The 24,907-nt window shown below is 43.6% G+C and overlaps 2 protein-coding genes across 2 annotated transcripts; both read right to left on the bottom strand.

Annotated features, from left to right (window-relative positions):
• Positions 1-440: 440 nt before the first annotated feature.
• On the bottom strand, positions 441-5,654 carry LOC137889520 (olfactory receptor 8U3-like). The gene is made up of 3 exons (XM_068733446.1): positions 4,734-5,654; positions 1,488-1,705; positions 441-468 (listed from the first exon to the last, which is right to left on the bottom strand). Exons 1-3 carry the CDS (start codon positions 5,652-5,654, stop codon positions 441-443), a joined length of 1,167 nt encoding a protein of 388 aa, XP_068589547.1.
• Positions 5,655-17,693: 12,039 nt separating this feature from the next.
• LOC137889434 (olfactory receptor 4B13-like) lies at positions 17,694-24,572 on the bottom strand. Its single transcript, XM_068733330.1, has 5 exons — positions 23,645-24,572; positions 18,599-18,766; positions 18,224-18,390; positions 18,017-18,076; positions 17,694-17,834 (listed from the first exon to the last, which is right to left on the bottom strand). Exons 1-5 carry the CDS (start codon positions 24,570-24,572, stop codon positions 17,694-17,696), a joined length of 1,464 nt encoding a protein of 487 aa, XP_068589431.1.
• Between the last annotated feature and the right edge of the window lie 335 nt (positions 24,573-24,907).

Here is a 24,907-nt window from a genome sequence, read left to right as displayed (position 1 = left end):
ATTGCTGAGTGAGTCAAAGCGGGAACAGTTGAGGAGAAATGGTCAAACGTTCTCCAAACATCTCACTTTGCACATATTTAGATCAGAGAAGTCTTATTTTCTGGTGGTGTGGCCAGGAATATTTAATAAGTTCATTGTTTGGACGGCTGTAATTTTAGAATCCTGTTTACTGCCATGGTTGCCAGAAGGTGGCGCTATGAGCTAATATTGGCATGCAGAAGTTCTAAAGCCATGACAGTCATCAAGCATGTCAAGTTTGGAACAGTTTTGAAAAAGTACAGTCGAGTTACAACAGCTTGATGGATGCTGGCGAACCATGTAAAATGGCCGCCACACCATGTTCTCAACATTCCATGGAACCTCAAGGTTTCTATAGTTTTCAATCACAAAGGTCTTTAGATTGTTCTGACCAAATTCTAAGTTGATCTGATTCTAATTCCCTAAGAGGAGTTCGTTAAAGTAGAGTGCCTGGAAATGACAAAAAAAACACACAAAATTTTCACACAAAATTAAAAATGGCCGACTTCCGAATGGTTTTAGGGCATGGCCCCAAGAGACTTTTATTCATGTCCACATGTGATGCATGTGCCTACCAAATTTTGTAAATCTATGTGAAACATACTGCGAGGGCGGCTTTGTCAAAATTGTGCAGGGGGCGCTATTGAGACGATTTGCCACTCTTAACGAATAAAATAAAATTATATAACTACATTTTTGGCTTTAAATCTGTGTGCCAAGTTTTCGTATGTTTCAAGCATTTTTAGCCTCTCAAAAATACCGTAGTTTTTTACGGCAAAGACTGCGTCGCCACGGCAACGGCGTTCGCCGAAACATCAAAAGCTTCATGAACTGGCATTATGAACTTCTTACATTTGTGTGGAACTAATTTGATGTTGATCTGATTTACCTACTAAGAGAAACAAGCCAAAGTATAAAGACTCTAACTTACTGTTGCCAGTAGGTGGCGCTATGACTATGTGTCAAAATTAGCCTGCAGATGTCTTCAGGACTGGAGTCTAATCAAACATGTGAAATCTGGTAAAGATCTGATGATGTGGAGTTGAGTTACATCTGTTCATGGCGAAGGATCGAAATTCGCGGAGCCGCCACGTCGCCGCCCTTCAACAACTTCTTACAAACTACACAATGAAGCATTATCAAGGTCTTAAGACTTTTCTGACAACATTTGAGAGGGATCTGATTAATCTGTGTGGAGCAGGATGTCAAAGTACAACACATAAAACTTCCAGTTGCCACTAGGTGGCGCTATTACTATGATTTTAAATTGTCATAGAGATTGTTCAGGGTCAGGATGTTATGACATATGAAAAATTTGGAGCAGATTAGACAATGTACGGCCGAGTTACAATAACTTCCTTTTTCATGGCGAATGGTGTTTTTTTGCCGACACGCCACGGATACATATTTCGATAACTTTTTGATCTTTGAGTAACTTTTCACTGCCAAGTTCTCAAGAGCATACTGACCGAATCTGAACGGTAGGGGCCCGGAGGAGGGTTAGAACTCCTCCGAGGCCGAGAGTCAGAGTCCACAGCCGGGTTGGTGGAGGGAGTCCAGAGGAGGGACGGTTGGAATCAGTCGGCCACAGGGCTCCGGACACGGGTGCGGAACTGGGCTCTAGAGGAAGTGGATCGGGAGGACGGAACTCTAGAGCCTGGGGGTCGGGAGGACGGAAGTCTAGAGCCTGGGGGTCAGGAGAACAGAACTCTAGAGACTGTGGATACTGGAGATCAGGGGGACTGCACTCTAGAGGAAGGGGATCCAGAGGGGAACTGAACTCTAGATGCTCAGGTTTACTAACTATAAACCAGAGCCAGCCCTAACTATAAATTTGAACCAGCCCTAACTATAAACCTGAACCATCCCTAACTATAAACTTGAGCCAGCCCTAACTATAAGCGTTATCAAAGAGGAAAGTCTTAAGTCTACTCTTACATGTGATGAGGGTGTCTGACCCCCGGACTGAAACGGGAAGCTGGTTCCACAGATGAGGAGCTTGATAACTGAAGGCTCTGGCTCTAATTTCTCTAAATTGCTTTGAGGCAGGATGTGCCTGATTTTTTAAATGTTGAAATGGGGTTATTTTTTTCTACATATTGTCTACAAAGCCCATGTGCAGGTCAAAACCAACAATGTGTTGTTGAATCTACTCGAGCAAATAAAACATAATTTGCAGATGTGTCGGGTTCCAAGGCCGGTTAAGTTGGAGCATGACATTAAAAGTCAAATGACTGGACCACGGCATGAGGCAAGACCAGGGTCCAGATAAAACCACGATCCACGGAACCCTGCGAGGCGAGAAAGCACAAAGACTCCGGGGAAGAAGCAGAGTCAATAATGGTATCGATATCGCTGGAGTTATTTTTTTCTATTTATTGTCTACAAAGCCCATGTGCAGGGCCAAACCAACAATGTGTTGTGGTTTCATCAGATCTTTGGCCAGTGGGGGCTGGATAGACCTCCAGAAGAATATTTCAAAGCAGAGGAAGGCTGGTCCATAAAATCCAAGTAGGCCATGATCAAAGCCAATGACTGTAGATTACATAATAACCTACTGGTGGACACAAGCAGTGACTCTTTTCAGGGTTGGTGGACCAGAAGACTCCTGTAGCAACAATAAGGCACCACAAAGCCAGAAGAACAGCAGCTTTGTGGTCACCAAAGGAAACATCTGGGAGTGGGAGGAGTTCGGGAGACTACGGATAGGGACTTTTGGTTAGCCTCAAAGAGATTCTGGTAAACCATCAAAAGTCTCAGGACGAGTGTAATCGCTTGGTCCAGCCTGCTTTCGGTAGGGCAGGAAAAACTGCTTTTGTGCACTAAGAATATTGTTGGACTGTTGAATAAAAACTACGAAGAACTCCTGAAGTTCCATAAAGCTCCAGAAAAACCGTATCTGTCTCTCTGGTAGAACTCAATGAGGTAGTCAAAAAGCCTTACACCGACACAGGGGAGGATATGATTTGGTCTGAGATGCTGAAGGTTCTCAACATGAATGCACACACTAAGTGTTTTGAAGGTCCTGTTGCTTTGAGGTCAGGGTCAGTGTAGACTAGATTACTGCAATTCGTTGTCATCAGGCTTCTCTAATAAGTCTCTTAAATCTCTCCAGTTGAGTCAGAATTATGCAGCATGTGTACTAACGTGTAACTAGACCATATAACCATTTTTTCAAACTGTGCTAGATTAAACACAACCCTGCAAACCTATATGCTCTCTGCTGCTAACTATATGTGATTCGGCGTAGCTAGTATTACATAAAAAATGGTCTGACTTCATCTCCTTGATGGCAAATTCCCGTCAATATATATCACGTGTCTTCATAGTTCACTGTTTTCAATGCAAGGATCCAATTTTTATCTGTGCTGTTTGTCAACCAACAGCCTGCTCAAACAACCATCCATGCATCTCCTGCTAAACGGCCTTAAAATAGAGAAACCACAAGGCAACGATAATCGTCTCCTTCGTCTTTGTCTTATACAGACTTGCTATAAGAAACAGTCTTCATTGCAGCTTTTTATGGGTTTACCAGACCAGAACCCCACCGCCAAATATATTTTACTGGATTAAGAAATAAAAGATGATTGTTCTTCTCTTTGCAAAAATATGTCGTCCAGTCTGTTGAATGCTGATGCGACAGCGGCTTCAACAGAAAGTTTCACATTAGCTGCAGCAATTTTGGTTGTTTTAGACAATGCCTCAATGGTGCTCCTCTTCATGGTTTTGGTCTGAAACCATATTAGATGAATGGTTGTGATTGGCTCGGTACGTCTCAGGCCAAAGTGGAGACAAACTAGACAAATCTACCAGAGCAAATAAAACATAATTTGCAGATTTGTCTGGATCCATGGCTGGTTAAGTTGGAGCATGACATCAAAAGTCAAATGAAGACTTTGAACCAGACTGTTGTGGTTAAGCTGCTTCTTCATGTCACCACAATCTTGTCCTGGAAAAGCGCCAGAAAAGATTGTTGAAAGTGATGATAATAAATAATTCACCAAACATTAATGTCGCTCATAGACCAGATGGTGTGAAGGTTGTCCAGGAAAATAGTTCACTGATGAAACACTTAATATTTACTACATCTGCCAAATATTGTTATTCTGTTTCTCCATATTGTTATTGTCTTACTGCTCCAGCTGTCTACTCTGCAAAGATGACCGCTGTTGAATGTTTGTCTGTCCTGAAAGAGGACAGTTGGACATTTTCTCCTGTTAAAGAGAGTCTTTCCTTATTTTAATTTGTATAGATATAAACAAAACCGTTGCAATACATTCAATTTGGAACTTATTCTGTGTTTGTGGTGTTCAGTTTTACTTTTCATGATGAAAGTTTAATAAATTAACTTTATCAGCCAATTCATGCTCATTGGACAATTTCAAATTACTTTCAAAATGTCTAATTTCAACCATTACATTATTGTGAGAGAATGCTATGGCTTTAGAATTTTAGATAATTGACTTCATATTGAAGATGAAAACATAACAATGTGAAAATAAAACAGGAATAGACAGAAATAGATCACCTCTCACTGGTTGCATCAACAGTCACTTGCATGATAAATCTCCCTCCCCCACACACACACACACACACACACACACACACACACACACACATACACACACACACACACACACACACACACACACACTAGTTGTTTTCTCTTGTTACTCAAGCTGAACAAATCTGCCACATGGTCTACACTTCCTAACTGAACTTAAAAGCAGACTTTTACACATGCTACGTATTTTGGACATGTTCAGTCCGTACATTACAGGACTGAAGAGCGGTTGACATGTCAGCCAGTACAACGATAAAAAGATGCGCACTATATTAGGTACATTTTTCATATCAAATCTGCTCTGTAATATTTCAAAGAAAACACCAAAAGCGAAGTTGAGCAGAGAAGCGAGGTGAGGTGTGCAGGTACTGACAGCTTTCTGTCTGGTCTGTTTACAACCAGAGAAACAAACTTTAAGGATCCTCACGTAAGAGAAAGAAATTAGAGATCCAGAACCAAAGACTGTGAGAGAAGCAGCAATGAGTTCAAAGATATTATTTACTGTGGTGTCAAAGCAAGCCAGTTTTATGATGGAGTAGTTGTCACAGTACACTTTGTTAATGATGTTCCCACACAACTGTAAAGAAACACTCAAGCAAGTTGTAACAAGAACACCAAAAAAAGGAGGAACCCATATAACAACAACAAGCCTGACTGCCTTATTAAATGCCATACGTGTGTTATAATGTAGAGGATGACAGATAGCAAGATATCGGTCATAAGACATGACGGCTAAGTTATAAAACTGTACATTGCCATATGTATACAAACAGAAAATCTGCAGGAAACAAAGTGGAGCAGAAACAGTGTGATTGTCAGAGAGGATCTGAACCAGAAGGAATGGAAACAACCCTGTACTACCAACCAGTTCATTTACAAACAGGCTGCAGAGAAAAAGGTACATAGGTTCATGTAAGCTTCTGTTCATACAGATAACCACAATCAGCAGAAGATTAGAACAAATAATTAATGCGTATAAAGACAAAATAAACACAAAATATAAGTATTTAAACAACCCAGTGTCAAAGTAGCCACTAAGTGTGAAATAAGAAACATATGTAGAGTTAATCATGATTAATCCTTTTGTTTTAAAGTACTTCATCACTTTGCACAGGAACAAAAGTAAGTATAATAATAATGTCACATTTTGTTTGTTGTAAGTGTACAACTAGTTAACATTTTGACATGTATGACAGAGTTTAGTTAAAGCACCAACAAACAGTCCACTTACTGTCAACAAACTAGAGAGGAATCTTTAGTGACAAACATCTCAAACTTAACACCACTCTCTTCTTTACAGTCAACATAAGCAAGAAGCTACAAACAGTTCATCAACTTGTGTGAAGGACTGACTGAGTCCCTCTTCACTGAGCTGTAACTCTGCTTCTTATAGACATTTCAAGTCAGACAGCAGCAGCAGAGCAACGTCAACATTAAAGGTTACAACATGTGATTCTCTAATTGATGATCGGTTGATGACTGGTATTTAGAAAATGTTCATTAAAAAGAGATATATAAAGAAATAGTTAAAGATGGTGGAGGAACTAAAGATATGTCAATTTTTTGCCCCCTCAGGTACTCTGCTCGACATAATATAAATAACAAAGTATCAACAATAATTAAAGTTGCATGCAGCATTGATCGGGCCCTTGCATCTTCACGCATGTCGAGGGTACTGGCAGGACTCTGGATGATGTGGCCATTCAGTTCTGTGACCATCATACACTGCATGCAGAAGTTACACTCTATTTCCTGTGGTACCAGCGGCGTAGCCAGGTAATTTTGTCAGGTCTTAAGTCTCAAATGTTGACAGTCATCAAGCATGTTAAGTTTGGAACAGTTTTGAAAAAGTACAGTCGAGTTACAACAGCTTGATGGATGCTGGCGAACCATGTAAAATGGCCGCCACACTATGTTCTCAACATTCCATGAAACTTCAAGCTTTTTATAGCTTTTAATCACTACGGTCTTTAGATTGTTCTGACCAAATTCTAAGTTGATCTGATTCTAATTCCCTAAGAGGAGTTCGTTAAAGTAGAGTGCCTGGAAATGACAAAAAACCACACAAACTTTTCACACAAAATTGCTGACTTCTGGTTGGTTTTAGGGCATGGCCCCAAGAGACTTTTATTCATGTCCACATGTGATACATGTGCCTACCAAATTTTGTAAATCTATGTGAAACATACTGCGAGGGCTGCTATGTCAAAATTTTGTAGGGGGCGCTATTGAGACAATTTGCCACTCTGAATGAATAAAATCATATTATATAACTACATTTTTGGCTTTAAATCTGTGTGCCAAGTTTTCTTATGTTTCGAGCATTTTTAGCCTCTCAAAAATACCGTAGTTTTTCATGGCAAAGACTGCGTTGCCACGGCAACGGCGTTTGACGAAACATCAAGCGCTTCATGAACTGGCATTTTGAACTTCTTTCATTTGTGTGGAACTAATTTGATGTTGATCTGATTTACCTACTAAGAGAAACAAGCCAAAGTATAAAGACTCTAACTTACTGTTGCCAGTAGGTGGCACTATGACTATGTGTCAAAATTATCCTGCAGATGTCTTCAGGACTGGAGTCTAATCAAACATGTGAAATCTGGTAAAGATCTGATGATGTGGAGTTGAGTTACATCAGTTCATGGCGAAGGATCGAAGTTCGCGGAGCCGCCACGTCGCCGCCCTTCAACAACTTCTTACAAACTACACAATGAAGCATTATCAAGGTCTTAAGACTTTTCTGACAACATTTGAGAGGGATCTGATTAATCTGTGTGGAGCAGGATGTCAAAGTACAACACATAAAACTTCCAGTTGCCACTAGGTGGCGCTATTACTATGATTTTAAATTGTCATAGAGATGTGTTCAGGGTCAGGATGTTATGACATGAAAAATTTGGAGCAGATTAGGCAATGTACGGCCGAGTTACAATAACTTCCTTTTTCATGGCGAATGGTGTTTTTTTGCCGACACGCCACGGATACATATTTCGATAACTTTTTGATCTTTGAGTAACTTTTCACTGCCAAGTTCTCAAGAGCATACTGACCGAATCTGAAGGCAATCGGGTCAAATCTCTGGGAGGCGTTTGTTAAAGTACGGCGCCTTGAAACGGTCCAAAAACGTCATAAAAATAAAATGTCCGACTTCCTGTTTGGTTTAGGATATACCTCCTCCTGAATTTTTTGTACGTCCCATCACGTTCCACATACCTACCAAATTTCATACAGCTAGGTGAAACCCAAAGTTGGGGCTACTCTATAGGGGGCGCTATCGAGCCAATATGTCATATTGGACACCCCAATCAGACTGGAATTGTCAACACGACTGAATTTCATGCCAAATTAAAAAAAAATTCCCAGTATCCCAAGCACGTCCTTTTTGCAATGAAACTGGTACAATAAGAATAAGAATAATAAACATTAGAATAACAATAGGTCCTCCGCTCCGACTACGTTGGTGCTCGGGCCCTAATAAGAAAATATAAAAAATACTATATATATATATATATATATATATATATATATATATATATATATATATATATATATATATATATATATATATATATATATATATATATATATATATATATATAAACGTAAGAGAGAAGATTGTGTATGAGTATAAATTTGGAGCAATATTAAAGGGATGCAGGGGAATGGTGGCGGTACTCTGTCTGTCAAGAAGTCTAAAGTAGTGTTAAGATAGATAGATAGATAGATACTAACTTTGTTGATCCCGCGAGGGGAAATTATTTTGTTACAAGCAGCAATAGGTTACAGAGCAGCAATAGGTCACAGGTAAAAAATCTTAATATTATATAAAAAGAAAAAGAAAAATACAAGAAAAATACACATGTCACAATATATACAGTTATAATATAGTAAAGATGTTATATAAAAAATGCACACTATATACACAGTGAATAGAACAGAATAATATTAAATCAACTAAATAAACAGTAGTGCAGAGGTTTAACGATTTGATTTGGCCCGAGGTGATTTATTGTACAGTCTTATAGCAGTAGGCAGGAATGTTCTCCTGTACCTGTCCTTATGACAGCGGAGCTGGATCATTCTGTTGGAGAAAGTGCTCCGCTGTCCCTGCAGTAGGTGGTGGAGAGGGTGGTCCTGGTTATCCAATATGGATGATAGTTTCTTCAGTGTCCTCCTCTCCACCACCTGTTCCAGATAGTCTTGTTTACAGCCGATGATGGAGCCGGCCTTCTTAACCAGTTTGTTAAGTCTGTTGGTGTCTCCGGCTCCAATGCTGCTCCCCCAGCAGACTACGGCGAAGTACAGTGCACTGGCCACAACAGACTGGTAGAACATCTCCAACATCTTGCTGCACACGTTGAAGGATCGAAGTTTCCTCAAGAAAAAGAGTCGACTCATCCCTTTCTTGTACACAGCGTTGATGTTGGCCTTCCAGCTCAGTCTGCTGTCGATGGAGACACCCAGGTACTTGTCCTCCTCCACCATGTCCACGTCCTCTCCCAGAACTCTCAGTGGCTGTGGAGCCGTCGTCCTCCTCCTGAAGTCGACCACCATCTCTCTGGTCTTGGCCACGTTCAGAAGCAGGTGATTTCTACCGGCCCACTCCACAAAGTCATCCACTACTGCCCTGTACTCCTCCTCCCGTCCGTCCCTTATACACCCGACCACTGCAGAGTCATCAGAGAACTTCTGCAGATGGCATGACCCAGAGTTGTACTGGAAGTCAGTGGTGTATAAGGTGAACAGGAAGGGAGACAGAACAGTTCCCTGTGGGGCTCCAGTATCACTGACCACCGTATCAGACAGCACACGGCCCAGTCGGACAAACTGTGGTCTGCCTGTGAGGTAGTCAGTGATCCAGGAGACAGTGGACGCGTTAACCCCCACCTCCCGCAGCTTCTCACTCAGTAGCACTGGTTGGATGGTGTTAAATGCACTGGAGAAGTCAAAGAAAGTGATTCTCACAGAGCCACCGGTTCCATCCAGGTGCGACTGAGCTCGTTGCAGCAGATAGATGATGGCGTCGTCCACTCCCACATGAGGCTGGTATGCAAATTGCAGAGGGTCCAGTGATGATTTCACCTGCGGTCGGAGGTGGGCCAAAACCAGCCTCTCCAGCACCTTCATCACATGGGATGTGAGGGCAACTGGTCGGTAGTCATTGAGGCCAGATGGTGTCGTCTTCTTAGGAACAGGAACCAGGCACGACGTCTTCCACAGCACCGGGACTTCCTCCTGCTTCAGGCTCAGGTTGTAGAGGTGTTGTAGGACATCAGACAGCTGGATGGCGCAGGTCTTCAGGACCCTGGGGCTGATGCCATCAGGTCCCTCAGCCTTTCCTTGGTGGAGTCTCTCCAGCTGTCTTCTAACCTGGCCAGTCGTCACAGAGAGGGGGGGGGGTGGTCATGGTGTCGGTGGTGGAAGAGCCCTTTGAAGTAGAGGGCTCATTGTCCGTGCCGCTCACCAGGGGGGACAGAGGGGGGAGGGGAGGAGGCAGCCGAGGTGTTTGTGAGGTGAGGTGTGTTGAGGAGACAGATGAGGGCTGTGAGCTAAATCTATTGAAGAAAGAGTTTAGCTCGTTGGCCCTCTCCAGGGAGCCCCTGGTTGTCTCCCTCCAACCTTGAAGCCAGTAATCAGCTTCATTCCGGTCCACACCTCCCTCACATTGTTCTGCTGGAGTTTGGCCTCCAGCTTCCTCCTGTAGGTGTCCTTGCACTCCCTGATCTTCACCTTCAGGTCACGCTGGACTCTCCTGAGCTCGTCCCTGTCCCCAGACCTGAAAGCAGCTTTCTTCTTATTAAGAAGTGCTTTCAGGTCGCTGGTGATCCATGGCTTGTTGTTAGGGAAGCAGTGTACAGTCCGGGATGGAATGGTAGTGTGTTCACAGAATTTTATGTATTCTGTGATACAGTCCGTTATGCTGATGATGTCCTCCCCATGTGGTCCACACAGCACATCCCAATCCGTTGACTCAAAGCAGTCCTGCAGGGCGTCCTTAGCCTCCTGAGACCACCTCCTCATAGTCCTAGTGGTCACAGGCTGTCTCTGTTCCAGAAGAACATACCTGGGTGTCAACAGGATCAGGTTGTGATCGGATCGGACCTGCCAAGCGGGGGGAGGGCAGTGGTACTGTATGCATCAATGGCATTTGCATACAGTAGGTCCAGAGTTTTATTGTTCCGTGTGGGGCAGTCAACATATTGGTGAAAAGTTGGCAGTACTTTATCCAGGGTGGTGTGATTAAAGTCTCCAGTAATTGCCAAAAATGCACCAGGATGTTGACTCATCAGTCCAGATATAGTGGAGTGGATGGTGTCCACTGCTCTCTCAGCGTCAGCTGATGGAGGTATGTACACAGCCACAACAATGGCGGATGAGAACTCCCTCGGCAAATAGTAAGGACGCATTCCCACGGCTAACAGTTCAATATCCGGGCTACGGAAACGTTCCTTCACACACAGGTGGTCGGGATTGCACCACCTCTCGTTCACATACACTGCAATCCCGCCACCTCTCTTCTTACCGCTCTGTATAACGTCTCTTAAGACTTAAGTCCTATGTGCGTGAGCTTGAGTCTGGTGGAGACGATGGTGTTGAGGCTGTTATCAATAAAACACATTCTCACTTGGTTCCCCTTCCTGTAGTCCAGATGGTTATGACTTCATCAGTTCATGTGTTGGAATGGAAGGCAAACTGATGAGGGTCTTGGGATCTGGGTAGCGAGTATCAGATGTGGTCCTTTACCAGCTGCTCAAGTGCATAACGACCACAGAGGTTAACACCTGTGGACGGTAGTTGTTCAGGTATGCTGGGCGAGCAACTCACTGCTGGAAGTGGGACTCTGGATAATAGTTAGGGCTGGCTCAGGTTTATAGTTCCGGCTGGTTCTGGTTCATGGTTAAGGCTGGCTCAGGTTTATAGTTAGGGCTGGCTCAGGTTTATAGTTAGGGCTGGCTCAGGTCCATAGTTAAGGCTGGCTCAGGTTTACAGTTTGGGCTGGCTAAGGTTCATAGTTAACGCGATGCAAGTTATAACTAAAAGAACAATATGCTAAATTTCCACAACAGTGATCAGTGTATCATATGAAGTCTTCCAGAAGTCTGGGTTTATAGCAGCATAACTAGGGGCTAGTCCAGCCCTAACTATAAACCTGAACCAGCCTTAACTATAAACCTGAGCCAGCCCTAACTATAAACCTGAACCAGCCTTAATTGTAAACCTGAGCGAGCCTTAAATATAAAGCTGAGCCTGCCTTAAACCTGCATATATGCAGACCATCCGGACTCATTTAAACCCAAATAATAAATGTTACCATATCTGTCATGGGGTGTGGTTGAGGACTCAAATGCAGACATACGGAGATTCAGTAAGAAAACAGGTTTTAATGATAACTGAAGAAAAATAGAAATCGTTACCAGAATACAACTGGGAATCCATAACAAGACAAGAGATGAGGGGGGGAAATCCAGCAGGCCAGGCAGACAAGGAAACCGGGAACAAGACGAGCAAAACGAGCGAGTAGATATGACAATGACCTGACAAAGAGTGACTGAGAGGCAGGGGTTTATATAGTATGTGCAGCAGAGTGAGCAGGTGAGAGTGATAGAGCTGATGAGGTGGGTGACTAACAGGTGCACTGAATGAGCTGATTAGGAGGCAGGTGAAGAGAGTTATGCTGATGACCAGAGTGAGGAGAGTGTGGAGTGATGGGAGAGAATGGGCAGAGCTGTGACAGAACCCTCCCCCCCTCCTCAAGGGACGGCTCCGGAAGTCCCCCAAAAAAACGAAAAAAACAACATTAACGTCTCCCAAAGGAGGGCGGTGGGGGCCTGGAGGAGGGTTAGAACTCCTCCGAGGCCGAGAGTCAGAGTCCACAGCCGGGTTGGTGGAGGGGGTCCAGAGGAGGGACGGTTGGAATCAGCCGGCCACAGGGCTCCGGGGAACGGGCAGGAGGGCTCCGGACACGGGTGCTCCGGCGGACGGCCGGACTTGGGATGAGACAGGGAACTGGGCTCTAGAGGAAGGGGATCGGGAGGATGGAACTCTAGAGCCTGGGGGTCGGGAGGACGGAAGTCAAGAGTCTGGGGGTCAGGAGGACAGAACTCTAGAGACTGTGGACACTGGAGATCAGGGGGACTGCACTCTAGAGGAAGGGGATCCGGAGGGGAACTGAACTCTAGATGCTCAGGTTTACTAACTATAAACCAGAGCCAGCCCTAACTATAAACTTGAGCCAGCCCTAACTATAAGCGTTATCAAAGAGGAAAGTCTTAAGTCTACTCTTACATGTGATGAGGGTGTCTGACCCCCGGACTGAAACGGGAAGCTGGTTCCACAGAAGAGGAGCTTGATAACTGAAGGCTCTGGCTCTAATTTCTCTAAATTGCTTTGAGGCAGGATGTTATGCTCTGCTTCATGCTCTTAGATGCTTGTTTGGAAAAGGAAATGTACTGATGACTTCTGGTGACTAGTAGTTCTTTTGATTACCAATGTTGAATGCACTTATTGTAAGTCGCTTTGGATAAAAGCATCTGCTAAATGACTGTCATGTAATGTAATGCAATGATGTGCCTGATTTTTGAAATGTTGAAATGGGGTTATTTTTTTCTACATATTGTCTACAAAGCCCATGTGCAGGTCAAAACCAACAATGTGTTGTTGAATCTACGAGAGCAAATAAAACATAATTTGCAGATGTGTCGGGTTCCAAGGCCGGTTAAGTTGGAGCATGACATTAAAAGTCAAATGACTGGACCACGGCATGAGGCAAGACCAGGGTCCAGATAAAACCACGATCCACGGAAACCTGCGAGGCGAGAAAGCACAAAGACTCCGGGGAAGAAGCAGAGTCAGTAATGGTATCGATATCGCTGGGGTTATTTTTTTCTACTTATTGTCTACAAAGCCCATGTGCAGGACCAAACCAACAATGTGTTGTGGTTTCATCAGATCTTTGGCCAGTGGGGGCTGGATAGACCTCCAGAAGAATATTTCAAAGCAGAGGAAGGCTGGTCCATGAAATCCAAGTAGGCCATGATCAAAGCCAATGACTGTAGATTACATAATAACCTGCTGGTGGACATAAGCAGTGACTCTTTTCAGGGTTGGTGGACCAGAAGACTCCTGTAGCAACAATAAGGTATCACAAAGCCAGAGGAACAGCAGCTTTGTGGTCACCAAAGGAAACATCTGGGAGGGGGAGGAGTTTGGGAGACTACGGATAGGGACTTTTGGTTAGCCTCAAAGAGATTCTGGTAAACCATCAAAAGTCTCAGGACGAGTGTAATTGCTTGGTCCAGCTTGCTTTCAGTAGGGCAGGAAAAACTGCTGTTGTGCGCTAAGAATATTGTTGGGCCGTTGAATAAAAACTATGAAGAACTCCTGAAGTTCCATAAAGCTCCAGAAAAACCGTATCTGTCTCTCTGGTAGAGCTCAATGAGGTATTCAAAAAGCCTTACACCGACACAGGGGAGGATATGATTTGGTCTGAGATGCTGAAGGTTCTCGACATGAATACACACACTAAGTGTTTTGAAGGTCCTGTTGCTTTGAGGTCAGGGTCAGTGTAGACTAGATTACTGCAATTCGTTGTCATCAGGCTTCTCTAATAAGTCTCTTAAATCTCTCCAGTTGATCCAGAATTCTGCAGCATGTGACACAAACAAAAACTACTGCACCGTGTCCAGCGAACCGAAGCTTCTCTGGAGTCGGAAGGGAAACTCTACCGAACTCACACCTGGAAATGGTCCGGACAGGGAAAAACAGGACGTTGACTGGTGTACTCCGTGGTACTACGCGGATCGGCCTCTTCGCGCTGGTGAATATCTCGGCTCAGCGCGGCAGGAGAGTAGAAGACAGCCAGAGAGATTAGTATGATCTTCACTGAAATAAACAATTCAGACTCACCAATCCAGACAGGTAACCGAACGGACTGACGGCGTGTCGGCAGAAAGCTGGGGTATTTAAGTAAGCTGGAGATGATCATCGGAATTCCCCACAGCTGAGCCTAAGGAGAGAGGCGTGGTAGAGGGCGGAACTCGGGGATGAAAACTGTAGGCTGACACAAAAACAAAACATAAGCACATGCCTCTCGATAACAAACCAGACAGGGGAAGAACAGAGGAGCACACACTAGGAGCATACAGGAAAACCTAACAGTAACCCCCCCTCAACGGGAGCCTCTTGTGAACCCCCTGGTTTGCTGGGGTTCTGTCGGTGGAAGTCACGTACGAGCGCTGGATCCAAGATCCGGGATCGCGGCACCCAGCACCGCTCCTCCGGTCCATAGCCCTCCCTGTCAACTAGGTATTGAAACCCCCTACCTCGTCGACGGACATCCAGGAGGTGATTGACCGTGTGTAAGGGAACGTCGGGCTGGAACAATTGGGCTAAGTTATCAGTCCATACAAATGTAGGAGGAATGTCATTTTTTTTAGATTTGTAAGGATCAATCCTTGTAAATCACAAAAACTGACATTCCTACTACATTTGTATTGGCCGAGATTTAGCCCAATTGTCCCAACCCAATTGTCCCTTTTGTTCCCATTTTCCCCAAACAATATCTCCAGTGTGCTTGGGAAACTTGGGAAAGGGCATACCTGGGTACAGCCCAACATCTGAGCAGAGTTTCAAATCGGAGGACTTTCAGTAAAACCAGGCAATTATATACAGGCTCTGGGCTTGATTGACGTGGGAACCAAAAAATGCACTTTCTCCAATCTTTTTCATTTTCATACCGTTGGATCCAGGCTGTGAGGAGATGGTACAGTCCAAATTTCATCTTCCCAGCCCAAAGGGCTGGAGAGATATTGTTTGGGAAAGATGGGATAAAAAATGCCATATCGGTTGGGACTATTGGGCTAAATCTCGGCCCATACAAATGTAGGAGGAATGTCAGTTTTTGGATTTGTAAGGACTAATCCTTGTAAATCACAAAAAACTGACTTTTCTTCGACATATGTATTGGCCAAGATTTAGCAGAATTGTCCCAACCCAAATGTCCCAATTTTTCCCAAAAGATCAATTTCGTACAATTAGGCGTTGGTCCAAGATATCTTAGTTTCAGAGAGGAATATTGAACGGTTGAGGAGATATTGCAGTTTAAAATATGGACCCGGAACCCACCACGGCCTCCCCCAAATCGTTCCAATTTGTCCCATCTGTCCCCACAAAATGGCCCTTTTTTCCCATTTGTCCCCACTGAATGGCACAATTTTTCCCATTTGTCCCGGGCAATTTGTGTCAAATTGTGACTTTTCGGATACAGCTTTTCTGAAATTCCCAATTGTCCCTTTTTGTTCCAAAAGTCCCGCCCCAAATGTCCCTTTTGTTCCTGAGAGTCCCTGCTCATTTTCCCTCTGGTGGACAAAGTCGGTATTGGGACAATTGGGCAACCGTGGGACCGAATGGAGCGCCATTCGCCCATGTTAGACTAGGGCAAATATGTTGTCTGAACCCGTTCCCGGCTTATTTTTAGCAGCGCTCCAAAGGTCTGTTAGGGGCCCCTGAAAAAGGTGACTTTTGGCCCTTATGCTTAGTTCATTTGTATGAGAAAAGTCCCAACTGCCCCTACTAGCGGGACGGGGCCCCCCTTGATGAGTCGGGGGGTGGAGGGGGTTCTGGAGGAGGGTTTAGGGGGCTAGAGACTACGGGTTTAAAGAGGGAGACATGAAACACCGGGTGAATCCTCATGGAGCGAGGTAACTACAGTTTTACCGTGACCGGATTGACGATGGAGACGATGGGGAAAGGGCCGATATATCTGGGGGAGAGCTTCCTAGGCTTGATGCGTAGGGGGATGTCCCTGGTCGAGAGCCAAACCGGTTGTCCGGTACGGTAAACAGGAGCTGGAACACAATGTCGATCCACCACTCTCTTATTCTGCTCCGCAGTGCGAAGCAGAGCGGCCCGAGTCTCCCCTCCACACATGCCTACAACGACGGGCATTATTCTGGACTGAGGTAACTGCAACCTCAACCTCCTGGCTAAGGAACAGGGGAGGCTGATAGCCCAAGGAGGCCTGAAATGGGGTTAGTTCAGTGGCAGTAGACGTGTGGGAATTGTGGGACTACTCGACCCACGGGAGGTGACGGCTCCATGAGGAGGGATTGGTGGCGGTCACGCACCTGAGGATGGCCTCGAGCTCCTGGTTCAGCCTCTCCGTTTGGCCATTAGTTTGTGGGTGGAATCTTGAGGAGAGGCTGACTGTGGCACCGAGGGAGTGACAGAAAGACTTCCATAACTGGGATGAGAACTGCGGGCCACGGTCCGAAACTATGTCCGCAGGGATGCCATGGAAGCTTGGGCAGGGGGATGAAGTGAGCAGCCTTTGAGAACCGGTCCACCACAGTTAGAATGACGGTGTTGCTGTCTGATGGGGAGAAGCCAGTGACGAAATCCACAGCGATATGGGTCCACGGGCGTTGGGGAACAGGGAGTGGTCGTAGTAACCCCATGGGGCGTCGGTGCGAGGCCTTGTTGCAGGTGCACGTAGTGCAGGCCAGCACAAATGTATGGGTGTCCTCCTCGAGAGACGGCCACCAAAATGTGCGGCGGAGCCAGTTTATAGTCCGGTGGATGCCAGGGTGACCAGAGAGGCGGGACTCGTGGGCCCACCACAGGACTCGGGACCGGACAGCCGGAGGAACAACCAGGCGATTCGGGGGACCCCCTCCAGGGTCAGGTTGGGTGTGCTGGGCCTCACGTACTACCCTCTCGATCTCCCAGGTAACAGCACCGAGCACGTACGAGGCGGGTAGGATGGTGTCGGGAGTAAGGTCTCCCTCGTCCGGGGCAAACTGACGGGAGAGTGCGTCCGGCTTGGTGTTCTTGTGCCCCGGCCGATGGTAAAATTTAAATGGGTGAAGAACAAGGCCCAGCGGGCCTGGCGGAAATTGCGGCATCTAGCCGTATGGATATATTCCAGATTCCTGTGGTCAGTCCACACGACAAAAGGGAGCACCGATCCCGTCAACCAGTGCCTCCACTCCTCCAAGGCTAACTTGACGGCCAACAGTTCTCGGTTGCCTACGTCGTAGTTTCTCTGCGCCGGAGAAAGTCTACGGCAGAAGAAAGCACATGGGTGGAGCTTAGAGTCGGAAGCTGACCGCTAGGAAAGTACGGCTCCAACTCCGGTGTCCGAGGCGTCCACCTCGACGACAAACTGGTGGGTCTCGTCTGGGTGGACCAGGATAGGTGCCGAAGCAAACCGCTCCTTGAGGGCATGAAAAGCCTTGTCGGCCTCTGAAGTCTATGAAAAAGGCACCTTGGAGGAGGTGAGTCGTGTCAGCAGTTCTGCCCTCCGGCTGTAGTCCCGGATGAACCACCGGTAGAAATTAGCGAACCCCAGAAACTGCTGTAGCTTTCTTCGTGAGGCGGGTACCGGCCATTCCGTTACTGCTTTGACCTTCTCGGGGTCCCTTCTCACCTGACCTCCTCAATGAAGACGCCCAGGAACTGAACAGAGGTGACGTGGAACTCGCACTTCTCAGCCTAAATGAAGAGCTGATTCTCCAACAGGCATTGCAGAACCTGGTGGACATGGAGAGTGTGTTCCTAGGGATTCGAGGAGTAGATAAGGATGTTGTCAATGTAAACAAACACAAAACAGTTGAGGATGTTGTGGAGAATGTCGTTTACCAGGGCCTGGAAAACGGCAGGGGCATTGGTCAATCCAAACGGCATCACCAGGTACTCAAAGTATCTCAAAGGTGTGTTAACGGCCGTCTTCCATTCGTCCCCCTCGCGAATCCGGTCCAGATGATACGCGTTGTGGAGGTCCAGTTTAATGAAGATCTTGGCCCTGGCTAAGGATTAAAAAACAGAGGTAATAAGCGGTAACGGGTATTTATTCTTGATAGTAATTTGATTCAAACCTCTGTAATCGATGCAGGGACGGAGGCTCTTATCCTTCTTGGAGACGAAGAAAAACCCCGCCCCCAGAGGTGAAGATTGAGTCAATTATATATTTCTCCATTGATTCGCGTTCTGGCCGGGAGAGATTATATAGCCGACTGGTGGGAAGTGGAGCGCCCGAAAGCAGGTCAATAGCACAGTCGTAGGGGCAATGAGGAGGAAGTGAAAGGGCCCGCTCCTTGTTGAATGCCTCTCCTAAATCCATATATTCCCGGGGCACAGCGGAGAGGCTTGGACCGGTGTCAGGTCTCCTGGGGGACCGCAGATCTGAGGCAGCGGGAGTGACAGGTGGAACTCCAACCGGTGATTCTACCCCCGGCCCAATTGATCTGTGGATTATGATCCCTGAGCCAGGGAAGTCCCAGGACCAGGGGTGCTTGCGGGGATGGAAACGTGTAGAACCGATCGGCCTCTTCGCGCTGGTGAATACCCAGGGATCGTCTCAGCGTGGCAGGAGAGCAGAAGACAGCCAGAGAGATTAGTATGATCTTCACTGAAACAAACAATTAATCCAGACAGGTAACCGGACGGACTGACGGCGTGTCGTTTTGAGGGTCTTTGCTGCTGCTCTAACTGCTTTGGTCTTTCCATGTATGCACATGAAAGTTGTGCTCTCAAAAGCTTCCGGACCAGAACCCCACCGCCAAATATATTTTACTGCATTCAGAAATAAAAGATGATTTTCTTCTCTTTGCAAAAATATGTCGTCCAGTCTGTTGAATGCTGATGCGACAGCGGCTTCAACAGAAAGTTTCACATCAGCTGCAGCAATTTTGGTTGTTTTCGAAAATGCCTCAACGGTGCTCCTCTTCACGGTTTTGGTCTGAAACCATATTAGATGAATGGTTGTGAGTACATAAGAGTACATCAAAACTTAAAGAGTTTTGTGTTAAAAGTAACTGGCAGAGAACCCACGAAGAACGAATATAGTGATGTTATAGTTCTGCAGAAACCTCAGCGTCCTGGGAACAACATGAACTAGGTCACTTCTACATGAGACAAACACATCTCACACTCCTCGGCTTCTTGGGGAGGGTTGGAAGCTCAGCAAATTAGATTTCAGATCTGCCATCAGATGGGACGTTTTTGAGCTTTATTGGCTAATAGTGCTGTCAATCATCTAGCCAGGCAATTCTATTGGCTCCTACGGTTCGAAGGATGTCTCAATGGTGAAAGTCGGAGAAAGGGGGGCTGAGATACAGCCCTGAACAGAGAGAGTGGGCTGAATCTGAAGCAGTATTTGACCTTAAAACCTTTTACACCCGAGGCCTATTTGCAGGCCTCAGCTAGAATAAAGATAAGAAATACCTAATTAATTGTATAAAAAAAAATAAAAAAATAAAAAAATAAAAAAAAAAATATTTTTTTTTTATATTTGTTTTTGAGATGAGAAAAATCATGGAACTATCAGAATACATGTTACAGGTTCACATAAGATAAGGATGGAACACAGCACAACTTGGAAAACTCAAAAGCTCGATCTTGAAAAACAGCACTTTTAGGGTATTGTTTTTTGGAAAGTATGGGTATCCAAGACTTTTAATATGCTGGGCTCTTAGAACAACTGATATAGGCTCTATATACACAGCTATACATAGATACAGTGAAACATTTATAAAATATAGAGCATATAAAATTAGAAAACTGATCAAATATTCCAATATTTGAATAAAAAAGTATTTTTTAAATTCAAAAACACTCTATATCACTTCTATGTATCACTCATGATGTTCATTGAATCAATAGACCGAAGATTGGACCTTTTTTGAGTGTTTTAAGCTCTTTCTAAGCCCTTTTTAGTTGTTTAGTTTAAGGTCAAATACTGCTTCAGACTCTCTGTTCAGGGCTGTATCTCAGCCCCCCCTTCTCCGATTTTCACCATTGAGACATCCTTCGAACCGTAGGAGCCAATAAAATTGCCTGGAATTGAAAGCTAGATGATTGACAGCACTATTAGCCAATAAAGCTCAAAAACGTCCAGCTCTGAAATCTGATTTGCTGAGCTTCCAACCCTCCCAAGAATCCGAGGAGTGTCGGAGAGACACGAATCGAACGGATTCACACGGAGCACCAGCAGCTGGACATACATGCAGTGGAAGTACGGAGATATTCCATTTTTTCGCTGAGATTCGACCAAAAGTAAGTACAATATTCGATGAAAGCTGTGTGACTTTTTGTGTTCGAAGCTGAATATCTCTGCGATGGTTTACCAAGGAGAGAAATGGAAACTATGTCCGTAATCTCCGTCAGGCGGACATGCTTTTTCATGCTGCATGTTCGTAGGTAGCACGTTGCTAACGGAGTGTAGCAGCTGCTTTCTCCGGTCTGTCCCAGTCATATCGAGTATGATTTATGATATTTTGTTATTTGTTTGCTTGGCTCATGGGAGATGTGTTTGTCTCATGTAGAAGTGACCTAGTTCATGTTGTTCCCAGGACGCTGAGGTTTCTGCAGAACTATAACATCACTATATTCGTTCTTCGTGGGTTCTCTGCCAGTTACTTTTAACACAAAACTCTCTAAGTTTTGATGTACTCTGCGTCCAAATGGGGGACCTACGGGTGTATAAGGTTTAAAGTAAACAACTAAAAAGGGCTTAGAAAGAGCTTAAAACACTCAAAAAAGGTCCAATGTTCTGTCTTTTGATTCATTGAACATCAGGAGTGATACATAGAAGTGATATAGAGTGTTTTTGAATTTAAAAAATATTTTTTTATTCAAATATTGGAATATTTAATCAGTTTTTTAATTTTATATGCTCTATATTTTATAAATGTTTCACTGTATCTATGTATAACTGTGTATATAGAGCCTTTATCAGTTGTTATAAGAGCTGAGCATATTTAAAATCTTGGATTTCCATACTTTCCAAAAAACAATATCCTGAAATTTCCAGAGCGAGCTTTTGAATTTTCCAAGTTGTGCTGTGTTCCATCCTTATCTTATGTTAACCTGTAACATGTATACTGATAGTTCCATGATTTTTCTCATCTCAAAAATATATTTTAAAAAATATATTTTTTTTAATTTTTTTTAATTTTTTTATTTAATTATACACTTAATTAGGTATTTCTTATCTTTATTCTAGCTGAGGCCTGCAAATAGGCCTCGTTTATAAAAGGTTTTAAGTTGGAGCATGACATCAAAAGTCAAATGAAGACTTTGTACCGGATAGTATTTACTACATCTACCCAATAGTTATTCTGTTTCTCCATATTGTAATTGTCTTACTGCTCCCGCTGTCTACTCTGCAAAGACGACCGCTGTTAAATGTTTGTCTGTCCTGAAAGAGGACAGTTAGAAATGTTCTCCTGTTAAAGAGAGTCTTTCCTTCTTTTAATTTGTATAGATATATAAATTATAGAGTATAGACATACTTGGTGGAATGCAAGTCATTTTCTATGTTTCCATTTCACTTTGGGACTAAACCAGGAGTCAACCTCTGGTTCTTTGAGTGAAGTCAAAGCTTCATGTGTTAAAGCTGCATTCTCTCTAGTGTCCACCAGGGGGCGACTCCTCTGGTTGTATAAAAGTCTAGTCTAAAATGACTCTACTTCTCTCTTGATTTATTCCCTCAGTAAACATTGTAAACATGAGTTTATGGTCTCAATCTCTAGTTTACAGTCTTCTTCAATACAGCATGATGTTCATTTAGTACATTATGCTCCATTTAGAGTCAAACAGACCATAAAGCAGGGGATGATTTAGGGGCGGGGCTACACACTGATTGACAGGTCTCTACCAGAGACGTATACGGCGTCTCTACGTCACTCCTCCTCAGTCCAGATATGGTCACTTCTGTGACCACTAGCTACAAAAACTGTTGTACTGACCCTTGAGAAGAGAGTGCTGTCGCTTTAAGAGACAGAGAGTTACGAAGGCTGAAAGAATAAAGTGCTTGTACTGAACTCCACACAGTTTTATTGTTTGTGTGTTTTGTCATTTTGCTGAAGAGAAAGCAGCGACAGTTGATGAAACTCCAATTTCAGCTCACGTTCTTGGTAACTGACAGTGAACTGCAGCACCCCCTGGTGGAGGTCTGCTCCCAAAATGTCCCACAGTATTTAAATATATATCCACAGTTGCATGAGAACAGATAGAGATCAAGTCAAAAAAATTGAAAACTTTATAGAGCCAGAGTTTGATCAAAGTTTACTACAGAAGAATATGAAAAAACAGTAGAATAAAAATATATAAACAAAGGAGTAATAATTATAGAATTTAAAATAAGTAATAATAGTGAAACTAAAAATGGAAAAAGTTTAAATACAAGAGTAAAAATATAAAGTATATAAGAAGTACTACTAATACCAGTACCTAATAGAAACTCAAAATGTAAAGTAATATTGTGCATTAACACTAATATTGTCAATAATATTGAAAAGTAATAAAAAGTCATATGGCACATGATGAGGTTATTGTTGTTGTCTGATGCCTGTCCTTTCTGCAGGAGGTAGAGGATTAATCCAAACATATGGTAAACTATTTGAAGCTCTGTGTTCTGTACTGGATTATATTATCGGCGTTAGAGGCCTTAGAAATATCTCCATGAGTGAAATGGTGCAAAACAGTGATGTCAGATATTTCCTCGCTGTGCACAAATCTACGCAGCAGCATTGGTTCTTGTTCTAAAGACAATATGAGCACATTGTTTTCCAACTCTGTGTTTAGTTCTTATAAAGAAAAAGCTGAAGGATGAAGGACAAAAGGCTGAGGATATGTGGACTGATGATGGTAAAAAACTGTATATGGCATGGAGAATTACTTTGTATATATTGAATATAATTTACAAATTTAATTTCATCACTTAATTTCATCAGCTAATTCATGCTCATTGGACAATTTCAAATGACTTTCAACAATTAAATTATTGTGAGAGACTTCATATAGAAGATGAAAACATAACAATGTGAAAATAAAACAGGAATAGAAGGAAGTACATCACCTCTCACTGGTTGCATCAACAGTCACTTGCATGATAAATCTCCTACACACACACACACACACACACACACACACACACACACACACACACACACACACACACACACACACACACACACACACACACACACGTCTGCCAAAGACTTACATTTATTGTTTTCTCTTGTTACTCAAGCTGAACAAATCTGCCACATGGTCTACACTTCCTAACTGAACTTAAAAGCAGACATTTACACATGCTACGTAATTTGGACATGTTCAGTCCGTACATTACAGGACTGAAGAGCGGTTGACATGTCAGCCAGTACAATGATAAAAAGATGCTCACTATATTTGGTACATTTTTTATATCAAATCTGCTCTGTAATATTTCAAAGAAAGCCCCAAAGGAGAAGTTGAGCAGAGAAGCGAGGTGAGGTGTGCAGGTACTGACAGCTTTCTGTCTGCTCTGTTTACAACCAGAGAAACAAACTCTGAGGATCTTCATGTAAGAGTAAAGAATTAAAGAAACAATACAAAGAAATACAGTTGTGTAAGTCAGTCCATAGACGTTATTGACCGTCGTATCATAACAGGCCAGTTTGACAACAGAGTAGTTGTCACAGTAGACTTTGTTAATGATGTTCCCACACAGCTGTAAAGGGACAGATAATGACAACAAAACAACGATTCCAATGAAAGGGCATAACCATGTTAGAGCAATAAGTATGGCTGTCTTTTTGTAGGTCATATGTGTGTTATAATGTAGAGGACAACAGATAGCAAGATATCGGTCATAAGACATGATGGCTAAGTTTAAAAATTCGATGCTGCCATAAGTACACACACAATAAATCTGCAGGAAACAAAGTGGAGCAGAAACAGTGTGAATGTCAGAGAGGATCTGAACCAGAAGGATTGGAAATAACCCTGTACTACCATACAGTTCATTTACAAACAGGCTGCAGAGAAAAAGGTACATAGGTTCATGTAAGCTTCTGTTCATACAGATAACCACAATCAGCAGAAGATTGGAACCAATAATTAACACATATAAAGACAAAATAACCACAAAATATAAGTATTTAAACAACCCAGTGTCAAAGTAGCCACTAAGTGTGAAATAAGAAACGTATGTAGAGTTAATCATGATTAATCCTTTTGTTTTAAAGTACTTCATCACGTTGCACAGGAACAAAAATAAGTATAATACTAATGTCACATTTTGTTTGTTGTAAGTGTACAACTAGTTAACATTTTGACATGTATGACAGAGTTTAGTTAAAGCACCAACAAACAGTCCACTTACTGTCAACAAACTAGTTTGGAATCTTTAGTGACAAACATCTCAAACTTAACACCACTCTCTTCTTTACAGTCAACATAAGCAAGAAGCTACAAACAGTTCATCTACTTGTGTGAAGGACTGACTGAGTCCCTCTTCACTGAGCTGTAACTCTGCTTCTTATAGACATGTCAAGTCAG

The sequence above is a fragment of the Cebidichthys violaceus genome, unplaced genomic scaffold (genome assembly GCF_023349555.1).
Source record: "Cebidichthys violaceus isolate CVI_PGR_0920_01 unplaced genomic scaffold, fCebVio1.0.p SCAF_1, whole genome shotgun sequence".
Lineage (NCBI taxonomy): Eukaryota > Metazoa > Chordata > Actinopteri > Perciformes > Stichaeidae > Cebidichthys > Cebidichthys violaceus.
The sequence above is the reverse complement of the archived record's forward strand: the minus strand, read 5'-3'. Positions and strand labels throughout refer to the sequence as shown.